The sequence below is a fragment of the Aspergillus uvarum genome, assembly GCF_003184745.1.
Source record: "Aspergillus uvarum CBS 121591 unplaced genomic scaffold BO82scaffold_62, whole genome shotgun sequence".
Classification (NCBI taxonomy): Eukaryota; Fungi; Ascomycota; class Eurotiomycetes; order Eurotiales; family Aspergillaceae; genus Aspergillus; species Aspergillus uvarum.
Window position 1 is genome coordinate 67,480 of NW_020291359.1, and position 18,391 is coordinate 85,870.

An 18,391-nucleotide genomic window follows, 5' to 3' on the forward strand; every position below is an offset into this window, starting at 1 on the left:
GTATGCACTGTCCCGTATGCTTTTGGAAAAAGGCCCAGTTGCCTGCCTCAGAAAAGTTTACATGGATGATGCTTTAGTCTCACCACAACCATGACCACAACAACAAGAAAACTTCTAGAGAATGAACTGGTGTTTCAGTAGCATGCTCAAGTGCATATTTCATCCCCATAGCCGAGCGCGTTGCAATGCTTATTTTGCCACTAGAAACAGCCGATTAACCGAACATTTGAGACCCGTTAATTCACATAGTCGAAGGCATATTCAATTGCGACGGTGGAAATTGGGTATGAGTTATGATAGGGGCCGCCATGACCACAATTAAAAACTTAAGCCTGGCTCAAGCTTGGCCAATGACATGGCTGTTGAAGTATAAGTCCGAGTAATAAATGAAATTATGAAGAGCAGGGATGAATTCAGTTCTTTTCAGATAGGAATTATAGTATCCCACTCCAGCGGGCGAGTCTGCGTACCCGAATCCCAACCAGGCATTTCATACTGAGCTCAGTGCCTCAGGCCATAAATGGTCCGTGCACGGGTTTCCGGAGGCCGTCGACCTCACCTCCCGCATCGCTCAGGGCCACCCATATCGGCTCTCCACCCCATGTCCAACTCGTGTCATCGTGCATGCCCTAGAGGTTGACTTCAAATGTCCACCCTGGGGTGTGGTACGCAATATGGCGCAAGCAGGTCCTATCACGGACGTCACTCAACGACTCTTCATCGAGTTAAAGTCTAAGAACGAGGAAACGCGGGTGCGAGCTGCTTATGAGCTTTACGACAACGTCGTTGCCATCTCACGAGGTAACACTTTCGGTATCGGTCGCACAAGAAATAAGGCTAATACTTTGCTCTTTGGTAATAGACTGGCCTCCAGAGAAGTTTCTCGAGTTCTTCAACGCAGTTAGCCAGCGCATCGCACAGCTCGTGGTTACCGGCAATGACGCACACGACAAGATTGGCGGGCTATTGGCTCTCGATCGCCTAATAGATTTCGATGGTGTGGACGCGGCTCAGAAGACAACTCGATTTGCAAGCTATCTTCGTAATGCCCTACGAAGCAATGATACTGCGGTCTTGGTGTACGCAGCTCGGGCACTTGGCCGTCTGGCCAAGCCCGGTGGAGCTCTTACGGCAGAATTGGTCGAGAGTGAAATACAATCTGCTCTAGAGGCTCTTCAGTCTGAGCGGCAGGAAAGCAGGCGGTTCGCTGCGGTACTTGTTATCCGGGAGCTTGCCAAAGGCTCACCGACACTGCTCTATGGCTTTGTCTCCCAGATATTCGAGCTCATCTGGGTCGCTCTTCGCGACCCCAAGGTGCTTATCCGAGAAACTGCAGCCGAGGCCGTCAGCGAATGCTTTGAAATCATTGCTGCCAGAGATATGCAAGTTCGACAACTATGGTTCGCACGAATCTACGAAGAGGCGCTGCTAGGTCTCAAATCCAGCAACGTGGATTGGATTCATGGATCGCTTTTAGTGCTAAAAGAGTTACTTTTGAAGGGCGCCATGTTTATGAACGAACATTACCGGAATGCATGCGAGATTGTCCTTCGCCTCAAAGATCACCGTGATCCCAAGATACGCACCCAAGTTGTTTTGACCATTCCGATCCTCGCCTCTTATGCTCCACTCGACTTCACAGAAACCTATCTACATAGATTCATGATCTACCTTCAAGCGCAACTCAAAAGAGATAAGGAAAGGAACTCTGCATTTATTGCAATTGGAAAGATTGCCAACGCTGTCGGTGTTGCTATCGCACAATACCTCGATGGTATCATTGTTTACATCCGAGAAGGCCTTGCTATGAAAGCGTAAGATGCATTTTCTGCCCCTGCGCAATATCCTAAACATCAGCAAAGCTAATTTATACAAGCCGCAATCGAGCTGCCGTAAATGAAGCACCGATGTTCGAATGTATCAGCATGTTGTCACTGGCAGTGGGACAGGCACTCAGCAAATACATGGAAGCGCTGCTCGACCCTATCTTTGCATGCGGGTTGAGCGAGTCTCTTACCCAAGCTCTGGTCGATATGGCCCACTACATCCCTCCCATCAAGCCGATAATCCAAGAGAAACTCCTGGATATGCTGAGCCTGATTCTCTATGGTACCCCCTTCCGACCGTTGGGTTGTCCTGAAAGCAGATTGCCACCCATGCCTTCCTTTGCCAGGGATTTCGGACCTCAGGAACTTCATTCTGACACCGAAATTGCACTTGCACTTCACACTCTGGGGAGCTTCGACTTCTCGGGACATATTCTCAACGAATTTGTTCGTGATGTAGCCATCAATTATGTCGAGAATGACAATCCTGAAATTCGAAAGGCATCCGCACTCACTTGCTGTCAACTGTTTGTCCATGACCCCATCATCAATCAAACAAGTAGTCATTCGATACAAGTTGTCAGTGAAGTTATCGACAAACTTCTCACAGTCGGCGTGGGAGATCCTGACCCAGAGATACGACGGACAGTCTTATGGTCTTTGGACCGGAAGTTTGACCGTCATCTTGCCAGACCGGAGAATATTCGTTGCCTCTTTCTAGCAGTCAATGATGAAGTGTTCCCCGTCAGAGAGGCTGCTATCTGCATCATCGGTCGCCTGTCCAGCGTTAACCCGGCATATGTCTTTCCACCACTCCGAAAGCTGCTTGTTAATCTCTTGACAAGTCTCGGCTTCGCAAGCACTGCTCGTCAGAAGGAAGAGAGTGCCCAGCTGATCAGCCTCTTTGTTTCGAATGCTACGAAGCTCATCAGATCTTACGTAGATCCGATGATCACTACATTGCTGCCAAAAGCCACTGATGTAAATCCGGGTGTCGCTTCGACAACTCTCAAGGCTGTCGGGGAGCTCGCAAGCGTTGGCGGTAGCGAAATGAAAACGTACCTGCCGCAACTGATGCCAATTATTCTCGATGCATTGCAGGATCTATCGTCTCATGCGAAGAGAGAGGCAGCCTTGCGAACTCTCGGACAATTGGCTAGTAATTCCGGATATGTCATAGATCCGTACCTCGAGTACTCTCACCTCCTTGCTGTCCTGATCAACATCATCAAGACGGAACAAACCGGATCCCTCCGCAAGGAAACCATCAAAGTCTTAGGAATATTGGGAGCCTTGGACCCCTACAAGTATCAGCAAATCAGCGAAACTGCGCCAGATATCCATCACATCAATGAGGTGCAGACCGTCTCCGATGTCGCTCTCATTATGCAGGGCTTGACACCATCTAACGACGAATACTATCCGACAGTGGTCATCAACACACTAATGCAGAACATCTTGCGTGAGAACTCCCTTGCTCAGTACCATTCTGCAGTTATCGATGCAATCGTCACGATCTTCAAGACGTTGGGTCTCAAGTGCGTGCCCTTCCTTGGACAGATCATCCCGGGCTTTATTTCCGTCATCAGAGGATCTCCTCCAAGCCGTCTCGAGTCTTACTTCAACCAGCTGGCAGTCTTGGTGAATATTGTACGGCAACACATACGGGCTTTCCTTCCGGAGATAATTGAAGTCGTTCGTGATTTCTGGGATGCCTCATATCAAGTCCAGGCCACAATCCTTTCCTTGGTTGAAGCAATAGCAAAATCTCTGGAAGGAGAATTCAAGAAGTATCTTGCAGGACTTATCCCGCCCATGCTTGACACATTCGAAAAGGACACTACACCGCGCCGACAACCCTCTGAGAAGATCCTACACACCTTCCTGATATTTGGCCCTAGCGGCGAGGAGTACATGCATCTTATTGTGCCATCTATTGTGCGCCTGTTTGACCGGACACAAAATCCGACCAGTATACGAAAGTCTGCTATTGACACTTTGACGAAGCTATCACGCCAAGTCAATGTTTCGGACTTTGCATCCTTGATGGTTCACTCTTTGTCACGCGTGGTTGCTGGTAGTGACCGCACCTTACGCCAGGCTGCCATGGATTGTATCTGTGCACTTATCCTCCAGCTCGGCCAAGACTTCAACCATTACATACATCTTTTGAACAAAGTCTTGAAGGCACATCAGGTCAGTCATAGCAACTACCACATGCTGGTGACCAAGTTACAGAAGGGAGATCCTCTTCCACAGGATCTTAACAACCCTGATGAAAACTATGCAACACTTGCAGATGACGCCAATTATGCAGAGATTGGGCAGAAGAAAATGCTTGTCAACCAGCAACATCTTAAGAGTGCTTGGGATGCTTCTCAAAAATCCACTCGAGAGGATTGGCAGGAATGGATAAGACGTTTCAGCGTGGAACTGCTAAAAGAATCTCCTTCCCCGGCTCTACGCGCGTGCGCCAGCTTAGCTGGCATCTATCAGCCACTAGCAAGGGACCTTTTCAATGCTGCCTTCGTCTCATGCTGGACGGAGCTGTATGATCAGTATCAAGAGGAACTAGTCCGGTCAATTGAGAAAGCGCTTACTTCGCCCAACATCCCCCCCGAAATCCTTCAGGTTCTGCTTAATTTGGCAGAATTCATGGAGCACGACGACAAAGCTCTCCCAATTGACATCCGCACCTTGGGCAAGTATGCCGCTAAATGTCACGCTTTTGCCAAAGCCCTCCACTACAAGGAGCTGGAATTCGAACAAGATCAGAACTCCGGGGCAGTTGAGGCCTTGATCACCATTAACAACCAGCTTCAACAGTCCGACGCCGCTATTGGAATTCTCCGCAAGGCACAGGCGTATCGAGATGTCGAACTCAAAGAGACGTGGTTCGAGAAGCTTCAGCGCTGGGAAGAAGCTCTCGCTGCTTACAAACGGCGTGAGAGGATCGACCCTGATTCTTTTGGAGTTACCATGGGTAAAATGCGCTGTCTTCACGCTCTTGGTGAGTGGAAGGTGCTTTCAGACCTCGCTCAGGAGAAGTGGAATCAAGCATCTCTTGAACACCGAAGAGCAATAGCACCTTTAGCCGCTGCTGCTGCCTGGGGACGTGGACAGTGGGAACTGATGGACTCTTACCTGGGCGTTATGAAAGAGCAATCCCCGGATCGCTCTTTCTTTGGCGCAATTCTGGCTATCCACCGAAACCAGTTTGACGAAGCTACGATGTATATCGAGAAAGCGCGCAATGGCCTGGACACCGAGCTTTCCGCTTTGTTAGGCGAGTCGTATAACCGTGCCTATAATGTTGTTGTGCGCGTCCAGATGCTTGCTGAGCTGGAGGAAATCATTACATACAAGCAGAACATCGGTGATCCTGAAAAGCAGGAATCCATGCGTCAAACGTGGAACAAGCGGCTTCTTGGATGTCAACAAAATGTGGAGGTATGGCAACGCATGCTCAAGGTTCGAGCACTTGTTACGTCGCCTCGTGAAAATCTTGAAATGTGGATCAAATTCGCCAATCTATGCCGAAAGTCCAACCGCATGGGCCTTGCTGAGCGATCTCTTGCATCTCTCGAAACTACTGTGTCTGACAGCAATGGCACGCGGGTCATTGCTCCCCCAGAAGTTACTTATGCTCGTCTCAAGTTCAATTGGGCTACTGGCCGCCAACGTGAAGCGTTGCAAATGCTCAAAGAGTTTACTTCAGGCCTTACTGAAGATTTCACTCGGTACAACACCCTCATACTATCACAAGCCGATCACGGCGGAGTCAATGGTGTCAATGGAGTAAACGGGGTGAATGGGGTGAATGGTGTCGCTGATGCGAATCATCCTGATGTTCAAGGGCTCCGGGAACGCATTGGCGATGTAGCCAAATTCAGGAAGCTTCTGGCTAAGAGTTATCTCCGACAAGGCGAGTGGCAGACTGCCATGCAAAGAGGTGATTGGCGGCCCGAGCATGTTCGCGAGGTGCTCAACGCTTATGCCGCTGCGACAAACTACAATCGTGATTCATATAAAGCATGGCACTCTTGGGCATTGGCGAACTTCGAAGTTGTCACGACAATTGCAAGCCAAGCCAGCAGAGATGGCACGACTATGGCGATGGTGCCGGGCCACATTGTAACGGAGCATGTGATACCTGCACTCCGGGGCTTCCTCAGGTCCATCGCATTGTCGTCAACGTCTTCTCTCCAGGACACCCTCCGACTTCTGACTTTGTGGTTCGCCCATGGTGGTGATACAGAGGTGAACAGCGTTGTCGTTGAAGGCTTTACGGCGGTCAATATCGACACTTGGCTTGCAGTTACCCCCCAGCTTATCGCCCGAATTAACCAACCCAACATCAGAGTACGAAGTGCAGTTCATCGACTGCTATCCGAGGTTGGCAAAACACATCCTCAAGCATTGGTTTACCCCTTGACGGTTGCGATGAAATCGAATGTTACGAAGCGTTCGCAATCTGCCAGCAGTATTATGGACAATATGCGACAGCACAGCGCAAAGCTGGTCGAACAAGCTGATTTGGTTAGTCATGAGCTCATCCGAGTCGCGGTACTGTGGCACGAATTGTGGCATGAAGGTCTGGAGGAGGCATCTCGGCTCTACTTCGGTGATCACAATGTTGAAGGGATGTTCGCAACACTTGCACCCTTACATGACATGCTTGACAAAGGAGCAGAAACATTGCGTGAAGTATCTTTTGCGCAGGCTTTTGGTCGAGATCTTGCTGAGGCGAAGCATTACTGTATGCTTTTCCGTGAGACTGAGGAGATTGGCGATTTGAACCAGGCATGGGATCTCTACTATACTGTGTTCCGCAAGATCAGCCGGCAGCTTCCTCAGTTGTCGATCCTCGATCTCAAGTATGTTTCTCCCAAACTCAAAGACTGCGTGGATCTCGACCTTGCCGTTCCTGGAACCTACCAAAGCGGTCGACCTATCATCCGGATTGTCAGCTTCGATCCCATATTGCATGTTCTACAGACCAAGAAGAGACCGCGTAGAATGACCCTCAAAGGCAGCGACGGCAACTCCTACATGTACGCGCTCAAGGGACACGAAGATATCCGGCAAGACGAGAGAGTCATGCAACTATTCGGCCTTGTTAACACCCTTCTGGATAATGATGGGGAGAGCTTCAAGCGCCATTTATCTGTGCAACGGTTCCCTGCCATTCCCCTGTCTCAGAGCTCCGGTCTTCTAGGATGGGTCTCCAACAGCGATACATTGCATGCATTGATCAAGGAATACCGAGAGAGCCGTCGGATATTACTCAACATTGAACATCGTATCATGCTTCAAATGGCACCGGACTACGATAATCTCACGCTCATGCAGAAAGTGGAAGTATTCGGGTACGCCATGGACAACACTACCGGGAAAGATCTTTATCGTGTCCTTTGGCTCAAAAGCAAGAGCTCGGAGGCGTGGCTTGAGCGGCGGACGAACTACACTCGATCTCTTGGTGTCATGTCTATGGTTGGGTACATACTTGGTCTGGGCGATCGCCACCCGTCTAACCTCCTTCTCGATCGAGTTACTGGCAGAGTGGTTCACATTGACTTTGGTGATTGCTTCGAGGTGGCCATGCACCGAGAGAAATACCCAGAAAGAGTGCCTTTCCGCCTTACTCGCATGTTGACATTCGCGATGGAAGTGAGCAACATCGAAGGCAGTTATCGTATCACATGTGAAGCGGTTATGCGTGTTCTCAGAGAGAACAAGGACTCCCTTATGGCTGTGCTCGAAGCGGTGAGTCTCTTATTTTCAGGATGGAATCTGACAAGGATATCTACTAATTGTTTTAATAACAGTTCATTCATGATCCTTTGATCAATTGGCGTCTGGGAGTCCGCGAGTCGCCAGATCGGATGCCCTTCTCCGCAGAGCGTCGCCAGTCTGTCGTTTCCAACATCAATCTTGAGCATGGCGTGCAGCCAAGCAATTTCTCGCGCCACCGCCGCCCATCGATCCTCGAAGGCGGGATTCTAGATGCGCAGGAAGGAATCCCCAACGAAGCACGAGAAGCACAGAATGCGCGCGCGCTTCAGGTACTTGCGCGAGTCAAAGAGAAGTTGACCGGTAGAGATTTCAGGCCCAACGAGGAGCTCAACGTCAGCGACCAAGTTGACAAGCTTCTTGCCCAGGCTACCAGCGTGGAGAATATCTGCCAGCATTGGATTGGTTGGTGCAGTTTCTGGTGATTATGTTGTCCTGCCTATTATGGATTTCTGGTTCTCGCGGAGGCGCAACTTGTGATGACGGACTTTTGCATGGCATGGCTACCATTTCCCTTCCTCCTTACTTATTCTCCACCTTCTCGACTATCTTGTTTTGTCTTCGTCTTTCTGTGTGTAGTATTATTACTTATTTGCTCCCGCGTTTATCTTCTCTTTACCTGCTCTGTGCCCTACGAGGAAGTAGGAATTGTCAGGAGCTGCCGTTCATGATATGATTCTTTTGCATGTCTCCATTCGAGAATTGCATGTTGTTGCATGTTGCTCAAGGTCGAACGGGTTGTGGGATAGACGGTTAATGGTGAATTTCGCAATGATTCGTGCCAATTTCTTCTAAGAGAACGGGATCAGCACGTGTTTTGCCCAGTGATGACTAGCCGAGGTCACGGGCGGACACAGGATTGAAGGAATCTCCTTGGATTCCTCCCTTCCATCTTCCCACCTTAATTATCTCCCCTACCATTCTTTTTCTGTTGCGCTTTCATCTGTTTCTCATATCCCAGGATGTGACCGGAGCCATTCCGGCTATCATCAGTGAGAAGCATGGCGTCCGACACCCCGCCCGACCCCGAAACCCAACCTGTGGTTCGCACCCTCCTCCGCATTTCCCTTAGCGCCAAGGAATACAAGCGTCTCCACGATTATGCCATCCAACGCACTCCTTTATCCGTCCAGGGAAGGCTGCCGTCTCCATCCAGGTACGAGGCCATTATCGGCTCGAAAAATAAGCACAATGTCGCTGCTGTGCGGGTGGCACTGCGGACCTTCCTCCTCTCGTTATCCCTCACAAAGCTCGCCGACACCGTGATAAACCGGATACGCGGGGATCTGCCGAGGTACATTAGGCCTTCCTGTTCGCGTTGTAGGCTGGCAATAGTTAACATAGATCTCATCTCTTCCAATAGCAAGGAACCGAGAGCCTCATCATCCCCCCGCTCCCCGAAACTTCGCATATCCGCGTCGCTCGCGCTTCTTCTCCTCTTTCACCGATTCCTATATCGTTTCTTCGTCAAGCTGCGCGCCAACCTCCGCACCGATGACGCTCGGCCATTCCGAGATCGCAACCCACGAATCTCCAATGTGCTCACTTCACGCTTTGCCCCGGCCATCGGGGCCAGTCTGGCGGGGTTCGCGCTAGGAATCTGCCCACGAAGCCAGTTTCGCATAATCGCAGCCATCTATTCGGCCACTCGTGGCTTGGAGTTCCTGTTTAATGCGTTGGATGAAAAGGGCTGGTTTGACAACCGGCCGGCCTGGTTCGGCAGTTGGTTGTTGATGCCAGTTTCTTGTGCGCAGCTGTTTCATTCGTTTATCTTCGATCGAGAGGCTGTGCCATCGGTGAGTAAAAGGATTTGATGCTCTTTCATTCTGGACGACAAACACTGAACACAGCTTGCCAGTGGCTTGGAATGTTGATCTTTAGGCTCTCCCCGAGTTACATCCGCGGTCATCCCGAGAGTCTGCCTCTGGATATCGCTTGGCCCGACAAGGAGAATGTCATCGATTCGCTCGCAACTATATCTGCTCTAAGATGGCCGTGAGTGAACCCTCACCACCCGAATCATCTAAATGTGCTGCATTCCAGCCCTTGTACTGATTATTGATGGATCAACAGATCGTTTGTATCGCCCATCCTACATCCCGGCACCTCAAAGACACTACCTTCGTCACTGGCGTCTATCTCCCCGGTGACCGGGTCCGCCCACCCAGCCATATCCAGCCTGTCCTGCGCCCTGCTCCACCCCAGCAGCCCCAGCTGCAGCACCGCCTTCCTGCACCACATCCTCCTCTCCGTGCCGCCCCTCGCGCGGCTCCTGACCGCCGCCACCCTGGCGCTCTCCCTGCGCAACTTCAAAACCCTGGCGTCCCACCCGATCACGTCGCTGAACGAACTCTCCCAGAGGATCATGAAGCTGACCGCCGTGCTGTCAGCCTCGGCCGGCGCCGCCTGGGCCAGCATCTGCCTGTGGAACGCCGTCCTCCCGCGGTCCACGCTGGCCACGCAGCGGTTCTTCCTGAGCGGGGCCCTCGCGGGCATCCCGTTCGCGTTCCTCGGCCCCCGGCGCAGCGTCTTCCTGTCGTTCTTCCGCGCGGCGATCGCGACCGCCTGGAAGACCGCGGGCAAGCGCGGCCGCTGGACTGGGTGGACGGACGGGGAGTTGTGTGTCATCGTCGCGAGCTGGGCGCTGATGGGGTGCATCCTGGATGCCCGGCCCGCCGCGGTGCAGGGCAAGGGGGTCAGGGTGGCACTCTCGTGGATGCGGGGCGATGGGTTCGCCGACCCCTTGCGGGTAGCCGAGAAGCGGAAGGCGAAGAAGGCCGCTGCGCTGAAGAAGGAGAAGGCGGAGGACGATGCTCGGGTTTAGGGGTGCTGCAGACAGGCAAATCTTGTTATATTGTCTGGTGTTTATATCAGCTAATATGTTGTCCGCGGAGCTGGAGACCTCAGCCCTTCATGGCTGACATATAAGTTATGATGCGCAATTGTGTCACGCGGTCTTGGGTACGAGGAATGAGTGCATCCCCTGGTTCTGGTCCCGGTACGGTGAGGGTAGAGCGGAGGGCGAAGAGCGAGGAACACTGAATGCTATATGCGTACGTACTGTACATAATCGAGGACGCGATTTGTCTTCCACGAGGGAAATTGCAAGATTCTCACATGTCTATATGCAAACATCATAAAATATCCGGAGCATCATGATGTCCATGCTTCCGCATGCTCTAATTTGACCCTAGTACTGTACATATAACTTAAGTCAGCAACAAACAAGAAGTGCGTCTACAGGTCATCTTATCTGTAATCTGCCGGCAGAAGAAGAAAAACCGAAGATCCAAAAAAGAAATAATTAATACTCTCCGATGCGGGGAATCGAACCCCGAGCTGCCGTGTGAAAGACGGCGATGTTAGCCGTTACACCACATCGGAGGCTGTTAAAATACCAAAGGTTCTGCCATATTATGATCATCAATGGTGTCATGATGAGTGCGACAATAAATAGCCAAAGGTTGTCTAACGTAACTGTACTGCCTTTAATGGTATAAGGTAAAGCAGCAACTAGGCTTAGGTCTAGGGTACTGTAGCTATAGCATGGGCACTAAAATCCCCGGTGGGAAAATAGAAGACCAGTAACAATGCCCTCGGCTATAAAAAAAAACCACTAAGCAGGCTAGTACAAGACTTGCTGATAGAGAAGATTGCATCTATGGACTAATCTATAGCCCCTCCTTGATAATATCAAGCATGTGAAGAGCTCGGAGAGGTTTGATTGGAACTACATGAGGTATTTTTTAAATAATCTCTGGAACAAATCTGCTGAGATATCCAGGGCTGGAGCGGACAGGGTCGACCACTTCGTTGAAACGTACAGTCCATGCCAGCTTTCGTTGTGTCTGTTGCCACCAACTTATAAAAACTGCGCTGTATACGGGACAAGAAGCGAGTAGTCATGAATCGTCTTTTCCATTGTCATCCAGGCTAAACAACCACACTCGCAAGTTGTTTGAAGAAAAAAAGTTTAGTCAAAGCTCAAAGCTCATATTTAGTGTCTAGCGTGAACCCCCTCCTCTCCTCACCCTCACAATCTCGCCTTGGGGATCCGATTCCCCTGCTCATCGAAGTTGATCTTCTCGCCGGTGATCAGGCTCTCCTGGAGGGCGGCGCCGATGCGCACGGCCTGGACGGCGCCCTCCAGCTTCAGGGGCACGGGGGTGTCCTCGAGGCAGGAGGCGGTGAACTCGTTGGCCTCGGTGACGAAGGCGTACTCGAAGCGGTCGTAGTAGTGCTGGGGCAGCTCGCGGCGGACGCCGGACTCGTCGAAGACGTTGACCAGGTTGATGGCGGGCTGGGTGTTGACAGCCAGCTTGCCCTTGGTGCCGATGATCTCGGTGGAGTCCTCCTGGCCGGCGGCCATCATGCGCGAGGCGTAGAAGTAGGCGATGCGGCCGTCGTAGAACTCGACCAGGCCGACGGCGTTGTCGCGGTCGTTGTGCTTGCGGAGGTCCGGCTCCACCGCCGTGATGCCCACGGCGGAGACGGACTTCACCTTACTGTCCTGGCCGAAGAACCACAGCGCCAGGTCGATGTCGTGGATCGAGCAGTCCACGAAGATGCCGCCCGAGAACTCGGCGTACGCAACGAAGAACCCCGTCGGGTCTAGCTTGTCGCACGTCTGGCTGCGCATGACCGAGGCCGTGCCGATCGCCCCCGCGGACATCTTGCTGTGCGCGTCCCGGTAGGAGGCGTCGAACCGCCGTGAGAATCCGCACATGACCTTGAGATGGGGTTTCTTGGCTGCGGCGTCGAGGACGGATTGGGACTGTGGGTTCAACCCAAGACGTTAGTTGTATTTTCTCCCTTCAATTGGCTTGTTGGGGGGAAGGAAAGAGGAGATAGGGAGGCGGCAAGGAGCGGAATGTTGATGGTCACATACAATCTCAACACTGGTAGACAAAGGCTTCTCGCACAGGACGTTCTTGTCGGCCTCAATGGCCTTGATTGCCTGCTCGGCGTGCACAGCGGTAGCGGAGGCAACAACCACGGCCTCCAAACCCTCGTGCTTCAGCATATCATCGTAGTTCTTGTACAGCTTCACGCCGTACGGGGCCAGGTGGACCTTGCCCCATTCCAATTCGCTGTCGTCCGGAGTACTGACGGCGACGAGCTCTGCGCGGGGAGTGCGCTGTAGGAAGTTGAGGGCATGGCGCTTGCCCATGCGACCGAGACCGGCACAGCCAACCTTCAATCTTCTGGCAGACATTGTGATGGGTATTTGTATTGGAGGGAGGATAGAGGAGCGGCGAACGGGAGGAAGGTAGATTGAATTGAAACTTGGTGAAGAGAGAAGATGTGCGACGAAAGACAGGAAGAGGAAGAAATTATGAACAGCGAAGCAGCAGGAATTTAACCCCCGACACGCAGCTGGGGGGCAGTTGGAGCAAGTGTCGGTCTGGGTTCTTTCTTTTTTGTTTTCCTTTTCCTTGAGGAAAGATGCGGAGAAAGCTGAGTAGCTGCTGGAGCTGCTGCTGGTTAGCCAAGGAAGCTAGTCCGTCAATCCTTTGGACTGGGTGGCTATTCGTAGGTTTTGCCCATTGAGGTTGGCAGTGGCTGTCGGACGGGGACAGGGACGGTTTCGGGCGGAGTGGAAATCCCGGGGTGACAGGCAAGTCACAGATCCAATACATGTACAGTACCACGAAGACCCCGGAATCTGGCCGTCGGGATCCCTGCCCCGGAGGTCACTTCGGAAACGAGGTTCCTGTGGGAGATGCAGCATTGGCAGGATAAAGAGAAACCGTGACTGCAAACAGCAGTTTTGAGCCCCCTCCAGATGGAACAACAGAAGGGAAATGAGAGATGGGAAGCAGCGAGATGGGCTTGTTGAGCTCAAACAGCATCCAAAGTACGGGGGCGGGGGAAACTACCCTTTCCGGGGTATGTTTGGGGTACGGCGGGGAATGTCGCCCAGAGTAAAAAAAATGGGGAAAGCAAAAGGTGGAACATTATACAGTACGTCCTCAAATGACATACTCTCAATAGAACAGGAATATTGGTGCTCCTTAGCTGGAGACAGAAACCAACACGTACCCAATTGAGATCATACAACTGCCGAATTCTTGCGAGTTAACGCCCTACTCAATTCGCAGGTAATAGCTGTATTGCTACAGCAAGTTCTATACTTATGAAAGTGACACCGATAATTGGTTATGCCGTCCTCCGGGTTCCAGTATGCACAATACTGTACAATGCATTCATGATTCTACCAAAAGTAAACAATTCGTACCAAACAACAAAACAATCACCAGATTCACCAATGTATTCTCAAAGCATAACGAGAAATCTTTCCCCAACCACAGAACTGGTGTGAAGTATACAATCATTCATCATTGATCCGATCCGATCATTCCCTCAAGGGAATCAATCCCCGCATCCCCACGCCCCCACCCCCGACTCGGGAATTCGTTCCCGAAGCGCCTTTCAATGTCTTGGCAGTGAAGCAATCCCACCGAAACTGTCAAGTGGGTTGACTTGGTCCGAGCGTTGGTCGTGGCTTGAGATTGACTTTGATCGCGGTCGATCATGATGAGGGGTATGGCTATCTACGCACAGGATAGAAGTGGCTGAGTCAATCAATTGATTCATTGGGATGAAGAAGCCAATACGTGAGGGTCAGTAAATCTTGGTATGATCGCCGACAGGGATGGTAGCCGCAGTGAAGTACCACTTGGGAAGCTTCAAGATTTTGGGTCCAGGTTCTACAGGGATCATTGCACTGGCAGCAAATAGTGGAGTAGTGAAGGGCAGATCGTGGTCAAAAAATCTCCTTGATCATCGGTTCATTTGAAAAATAACATTGTATAGTATGTTCGTGAATCATCGCTTGAGTTCGTGCCATAAAAACCAAAGAAACAAAGTGAAACATCAATGTTTGAAACATACAACCAAGCCAGACAATCCTACATGGCTCAGGTGGTAGACTGGGTGGCATACAGTCTCTCCTATTCATCCAGGGTATCATCTACCACTTGAGGACCCTGTTCGGGAAATACTCGTCGATCAACTCGAGGTAGTATGGCTGCGGATTACTGGTTAGCTGTATTCTCTGACAAAATCACAAGAGTGGCTCACGAACCTTGAGCTCCTCAGCGCTGGGGATGCCATCGCTCTTGCTGTACAGATCGTACGGGTTGAAGGCCTTGACGGCCTTGAACATCTCCTTGTCCTTCTCGTTCATCAACTCCTGGTAAGCGCCAGCGTTGTGCCAGGGGTAAAAGGAGTGGTAGCGGATCATGGCCAGGGCCTCGGCGGGCAGGGTGGACTGCTCCTTGACGACGTGGTAGAGGTACTCGTCGTGGCCCCAGGAGATCATCACATTGTCCAGCCCGCAGCCGGGGCTGTAGATGCCGTACTGGGTGTCGTAGATCTCGTGGCCGAAGTCGGGGTTCTCCTTGAACGACTCGCGGCCGTAGATGATGCGATCGTCAAACGCGCAGCCGACGGGGAATGTGTCGCCGACGACGTCCCACTGGCCCTGGGCGTCGAAGAAGTACAGCAGTTTGCCCAGGTCGTGGATGAGCCCGGTCAGCTGCATCCAGCGGGGCTTGCCGTCGCGGCGGATCGCCTCCGCGGACTGCAGGAGATGCTCGATCTGGGAAAGGCTGGTGTCCGGATCGGACTCGTCGATCAACGTGTTCAGCTTCTCCATCGCCTCCCACACGCTCATCTCCGCTCGGGTCTTCGCGTGGAATGCATTGCGCGCCTTGAGGTTGTATGCCACCGTCTGCTTGGTGTGCTGCTCCTTGTAGAAGTTCTTGACCCGGTCACAGGCATCCTCGTACTGACGGAACTTGGTCTTGTCCTTCTCCTTGTCGAATTCGGACTCCTCATAGAGACCCTTCTCCGTCTCCTCCTTCAGGTTGGTCTTGAGAACATTGACTGTGTCGATAGCGTCCGAGAGGTCCTCAAGGGCCTGCCCGTCACGTTTGGTGTTGAACACGGGGGTTTCCTGGGCGACTGCGACGGGGGCCATGTTGATGATGTGTATGGTGCGAAAATGAGAGAACTTTTTGAAGCCTGAAGATCACTGTTTTTCGGGCCTACGCGGGTTTGAGGGTATCACACAAGGATTGTTGTTGTTGTTGTTGTTATTGTTGTGAGGATAATGAATGAAAGCGAGGCGACACGGGCATAAATATGATATTTCCATTCTCTCGGCGAACGCAGATTAGACCACCCCAGCAGGAGTTGCCTTCGAAAATGCCAAACACCGAGGATCGCCCTTTGGTTGGTCTGCTGCAGCGCATGACGTTGCGTGATTCTAGCAAACCCACCGTCCGATTTTCCCATCAGCGTGACCACCCCACGCCAGGAGGTCGGATTCTGGGTTCCGAAGCCACAAGACTACTGTGGGAGGATTTGCCCTGGGGTAACATTCCCCGCTATGGTGGAACAGGGAGGTTCGCAGATAGTGTAGATCAGCCAACCAGAGTGTCAGCCACACTCCGGTGTAGCCCTGGAGGCTGTCTGGGCCATGGGTGGAAACAATGCCTCTGGATTCTGGTTTCCGATGGCGGGTTTGCATGCGGGCCGTTGTTCAACCAAAGAGGATTTCTTCATTTGTCAGGGGGCCCCCGACCTCGATTGAGTTCACTCTGTCTGCAAGATACGATCATTGTGGTTCTCTGTAGCTGCACCGCTGACCTGCTGGACGATGACAATAGCCTTGATGCATATGGGCAGACAAGGCTGGCTGTCTTCCCCGCTCGTGTGTGGGATTGAGGTGTGCCTGCCAAGTGCATTGCAGTGCGGGCAGTGCAGGGAGTGCGGGCAGTGCGGTTGATAGATTGGAGAAACAGACTCCGCCTTGAGATCCGTGAAGTTATTGAAAGCTGTTCCAACCCTTCCTTGTTATGCAAGATCCTCAGTAAAAACGGTCGGCACAAAGACCCCCGAGGGGATGGAGTCAGTGGGCGGGGCAAATGCCGGGAATTGCTCCGATGCTAGTACTGAGTAGTGCGGGGTATCGTCTCTCTGCCCCTCTTCTCCTCGTCTACATGCGAAGTACTATTTCCCTGCTTTTCCTGCCACATGTTCTCTTCTTCTTTCTTCTATTCCTCCCGTATCTTTTGTTCCATATCTCCTCCAGTTCGCATCCTGTCCGTATCCCGCCTCAAGCACCACACCATAATCGCAAGGAACTCATCGCGAATCACAATGGGTCTCGCCGACACGCGCTTCAAGCTCAACACCGGAGCGGAGATCCCCGCTCTCGGACTCGGTAAGCGCTACGAGCTCACTACCTCTATCTACCCAGAACCACTAATTCGGTGTCCCAGGAACCTGGCAATCGGCGCCCGGCGAGGTCGAGAAGGCAGTGCGCCACGCCATCCAGGTCGGATACCGCCACATCGACACGGCGTTCGCGTACCAGAACGAGCACGAAGTGGGGAAGGCGATCAACGACGCCATCGCGGCGGGGGAGGTGACGCGCGCGGAGCTGTTCGTGACGACCAAGCTGTGGTGCACGGGGCACACGCGGGTGGAGGCGGCGCTGGACCAGAGCCTGCAGACGCTGGGGCTGGAGTACATCGACCTGTACCTGGTGCACTGGCCGGTGGCGATGAACCCGAACGGCAACCACCCGGTCGTGCCCAAGCTGCCGGACGGCTCGCGGGACCTGCACCGCGACCACCCGCACGTCGAGACGTGGAAGAGCATGGAGAAGCTGGTCGGCGCCGGCAAGACCAAGGCCATCGGCGTCTGCAACTACAGCGTGCCCTACCTGCGGGAGCTCCTGGCCCAGGCTTCCATCGTCCCCGCCGTGAACCAGATCGAGAACCACCCCGCCCTGCCGCAGCAGGAGGTCGTCGACTTCTGCCGCGAAAAGGGCATCCACGTTACCGCGTACAGCCCGCTCGGCAGCACCGGCAGCCCGCTGTTCTCCGCTGAGCCTGTCGTCGAGGTCGCCAAGAAGAGGGACGTCTCCCCCGCCACCGTGCTTCTGAGCTGGCACAGTATGTTTACTTCCTCCTTCTTGCTTCGGCCCTGCTGCCTTTTCTCCCGTTCCCTTCCGCAGAAATCGACAAGCTAATGAATCCTTTACGGTTTAGTCGCCCGTGGCTCTTCGGTTCTTGCCAAGTCGGTGACTCCATCTCGCATCGAGGCGAACCGCCAGCTGGTCGAGCTCGACGAGTCGGATCTGGCCACTATCGCCAAGTACACGGACCAGCTGGCTCGGACAAAGTCCTTCAAGCGTTACGTTTTCCCGCCGTTCGGTCTGGACTTTGGGTTCCCCGATAAGGTCGCCAATTAAGCAAGGATCATCCATAAACAGGCACACCCAGCACCAGTGCAGACCTTCATCCATCAATGGTAGAAAGGGGTATAGAGAGATATAGAAGCCGTTTTGGCTGGATGGTTCAACAGGCAAGAACCAAGTGTGACTTAGTTGTATATGACTCTGATATAAGACTCTTGTATGATTGAAATGACATTTTGACTAAATTCCGCTGTATGCTACAGCAGTTGGTCTCTGTGCATCTAAACTAAAGGGAGGGGGGCTTTCCCAAACAAGAGAGTTGACATGGGTGTTCATCAGCGCACAGTGAACAAACGCAGTAAGCGAGCCTTAGGCGAAACGCCTGACACACACCGATAGAGTGACGTGAAAATGGAAATTCTCACAGCTCAGACTTCAAGTTGTTAAACAGTTAACCAACTCAGCTCTTCCCCGGTCCTCTTGTGCTTTTCTCCAGTTTAATACACCAGATCCCTTCACCTCTACCTCATCATCAAGCCCAAGCCAAAATTACTCCTAA

At 52.4% G+C, this 18,391-nt stretch overlaps 5 protein-coding genes and 1 non-coding gene across 6 annotated transcripts; 3 read left to right on the forward strand and 3 right to left on the reverse strand.

Annotated features, from left to right (window-relative positions):
* Positions 1–674: 674 nt before the first annotated feature.
* Positions 675–8,044, forward strand: tor (putative TOR pathway phosphatidylinositol 3-kinase TorA; the record flags this gene model as incomplete). Its single annotated transcript, XM_025631767.1, has 4 exons — positions 675–801; positions 863–1,814; positions 1,877–7,592; positions 7,655–8,044. The coding sequence occupies 4 exons, from the start codon at positions 675–677 to the stop codon at positions 8,042–8,044; spliced, it is 7,185 nt and encodes a 2,394-aa protein (XP_025488077.1).
* Positions 8,045–8,512: 468 nt separating this feature from the next.
* Positions 8,513–10,837, forward strand: BO82DRAFT_357831 (uncharacterized protein). The gene is made up of 4 exons (XM_025636126.1): positions 8,513–8,913; positions 8,983–9,415; positions 9,478–9,614; positions 9,693–10,837. Exons 1-4 carry the CDS (start codon positions 8,621–8,623, stop codon positions 10,441–10,443), a joined length of 1,614 nt encoding a protein of 537 aa, XP_025488078.1. The 5' UTR covers positions 8,513–8,620; the 3' UTR covers positions 10,444–10,837.
* A 94-nt stretch (positions 10,838–10,931) lies between these two features.
* BO82DRAFT_t266 lies at positions 10,932–11,003 on the reverse strand. The gene has a single exon. It is a non-coding gene; the product is annotated as a tRNA-Glu (tRNA).
* Positions 11,004–11,586: 583 nt separating this feature from the next.
* Positions 11,587–12,975, reverse strand: BO82DRAFT_170517 (putative NAD binding Rossmann fold oxidoreductase). The gene is made up of 2 exons (XM_025630345.1): positions 12,508–12,975; positions 11,587–12,393 (listed from the first exon to the last, which is right to left on the reverse strand). The coding sequence occupies exons 1-2, from the start codon at positions 12,832–12,834 to the stop codon at positions 11,653–11,655; spliced, it is 1,068 nt and encodes a 355-aa protein (XP_025488079.1). The 5' UTR covers positions 12,835–12,975; the 3' UTR covers positions 11,587–11,652.
* A 1,405-nt stretch (positions 12,976–14,380) lies between these two features.
* Positions 14,381–15,873, reverse strand: BO82DRAFT_395040 (inositol oxygenase). Its single transcript, XM_025638768.1, has 2 exons — positions 14,707–15,873; positions 14,381–14,649 (listed from the first exon to the last, which is right to left on the reverse strand). The coding sequence occupies exons 1-2, from the start codon at positions 15,601–15,603 to the stop codon at positions 14,593–14,595; spliced, it is 954 nt and encodes a 317-aa protein (XP_025488080.1). The 5' UTR covers positions 15,604–15,873; the 3' UTR covers positions 14,381–14,592.
* A 744-nt stretch (positions 15,874–16,617) lies between these two features.
* BO82DRAFT_357835 (putative glycerol dehydrogenase) lies at positions 16,618–18,083 on the forward strand. The gene is made up of 3 exons (XM_025636127.1): positions 16,618–16,851; positions 16,910–17,587; positions 17,684–18,083. Exons 1-3 carry the CDS (start codon positions 16,788–16,790, stop codon positions 17,884–17,886), a joined length of 945 nt encoding a protein of 314 aa, XP_025488081.1. The 5' UTR covers positions 16,618–16,787; the 3' UTR covers positions 17,887–18,083.
* The last annotated feature ends 308 nt before the right edge of the window (positions 18,084–18,391 follow it).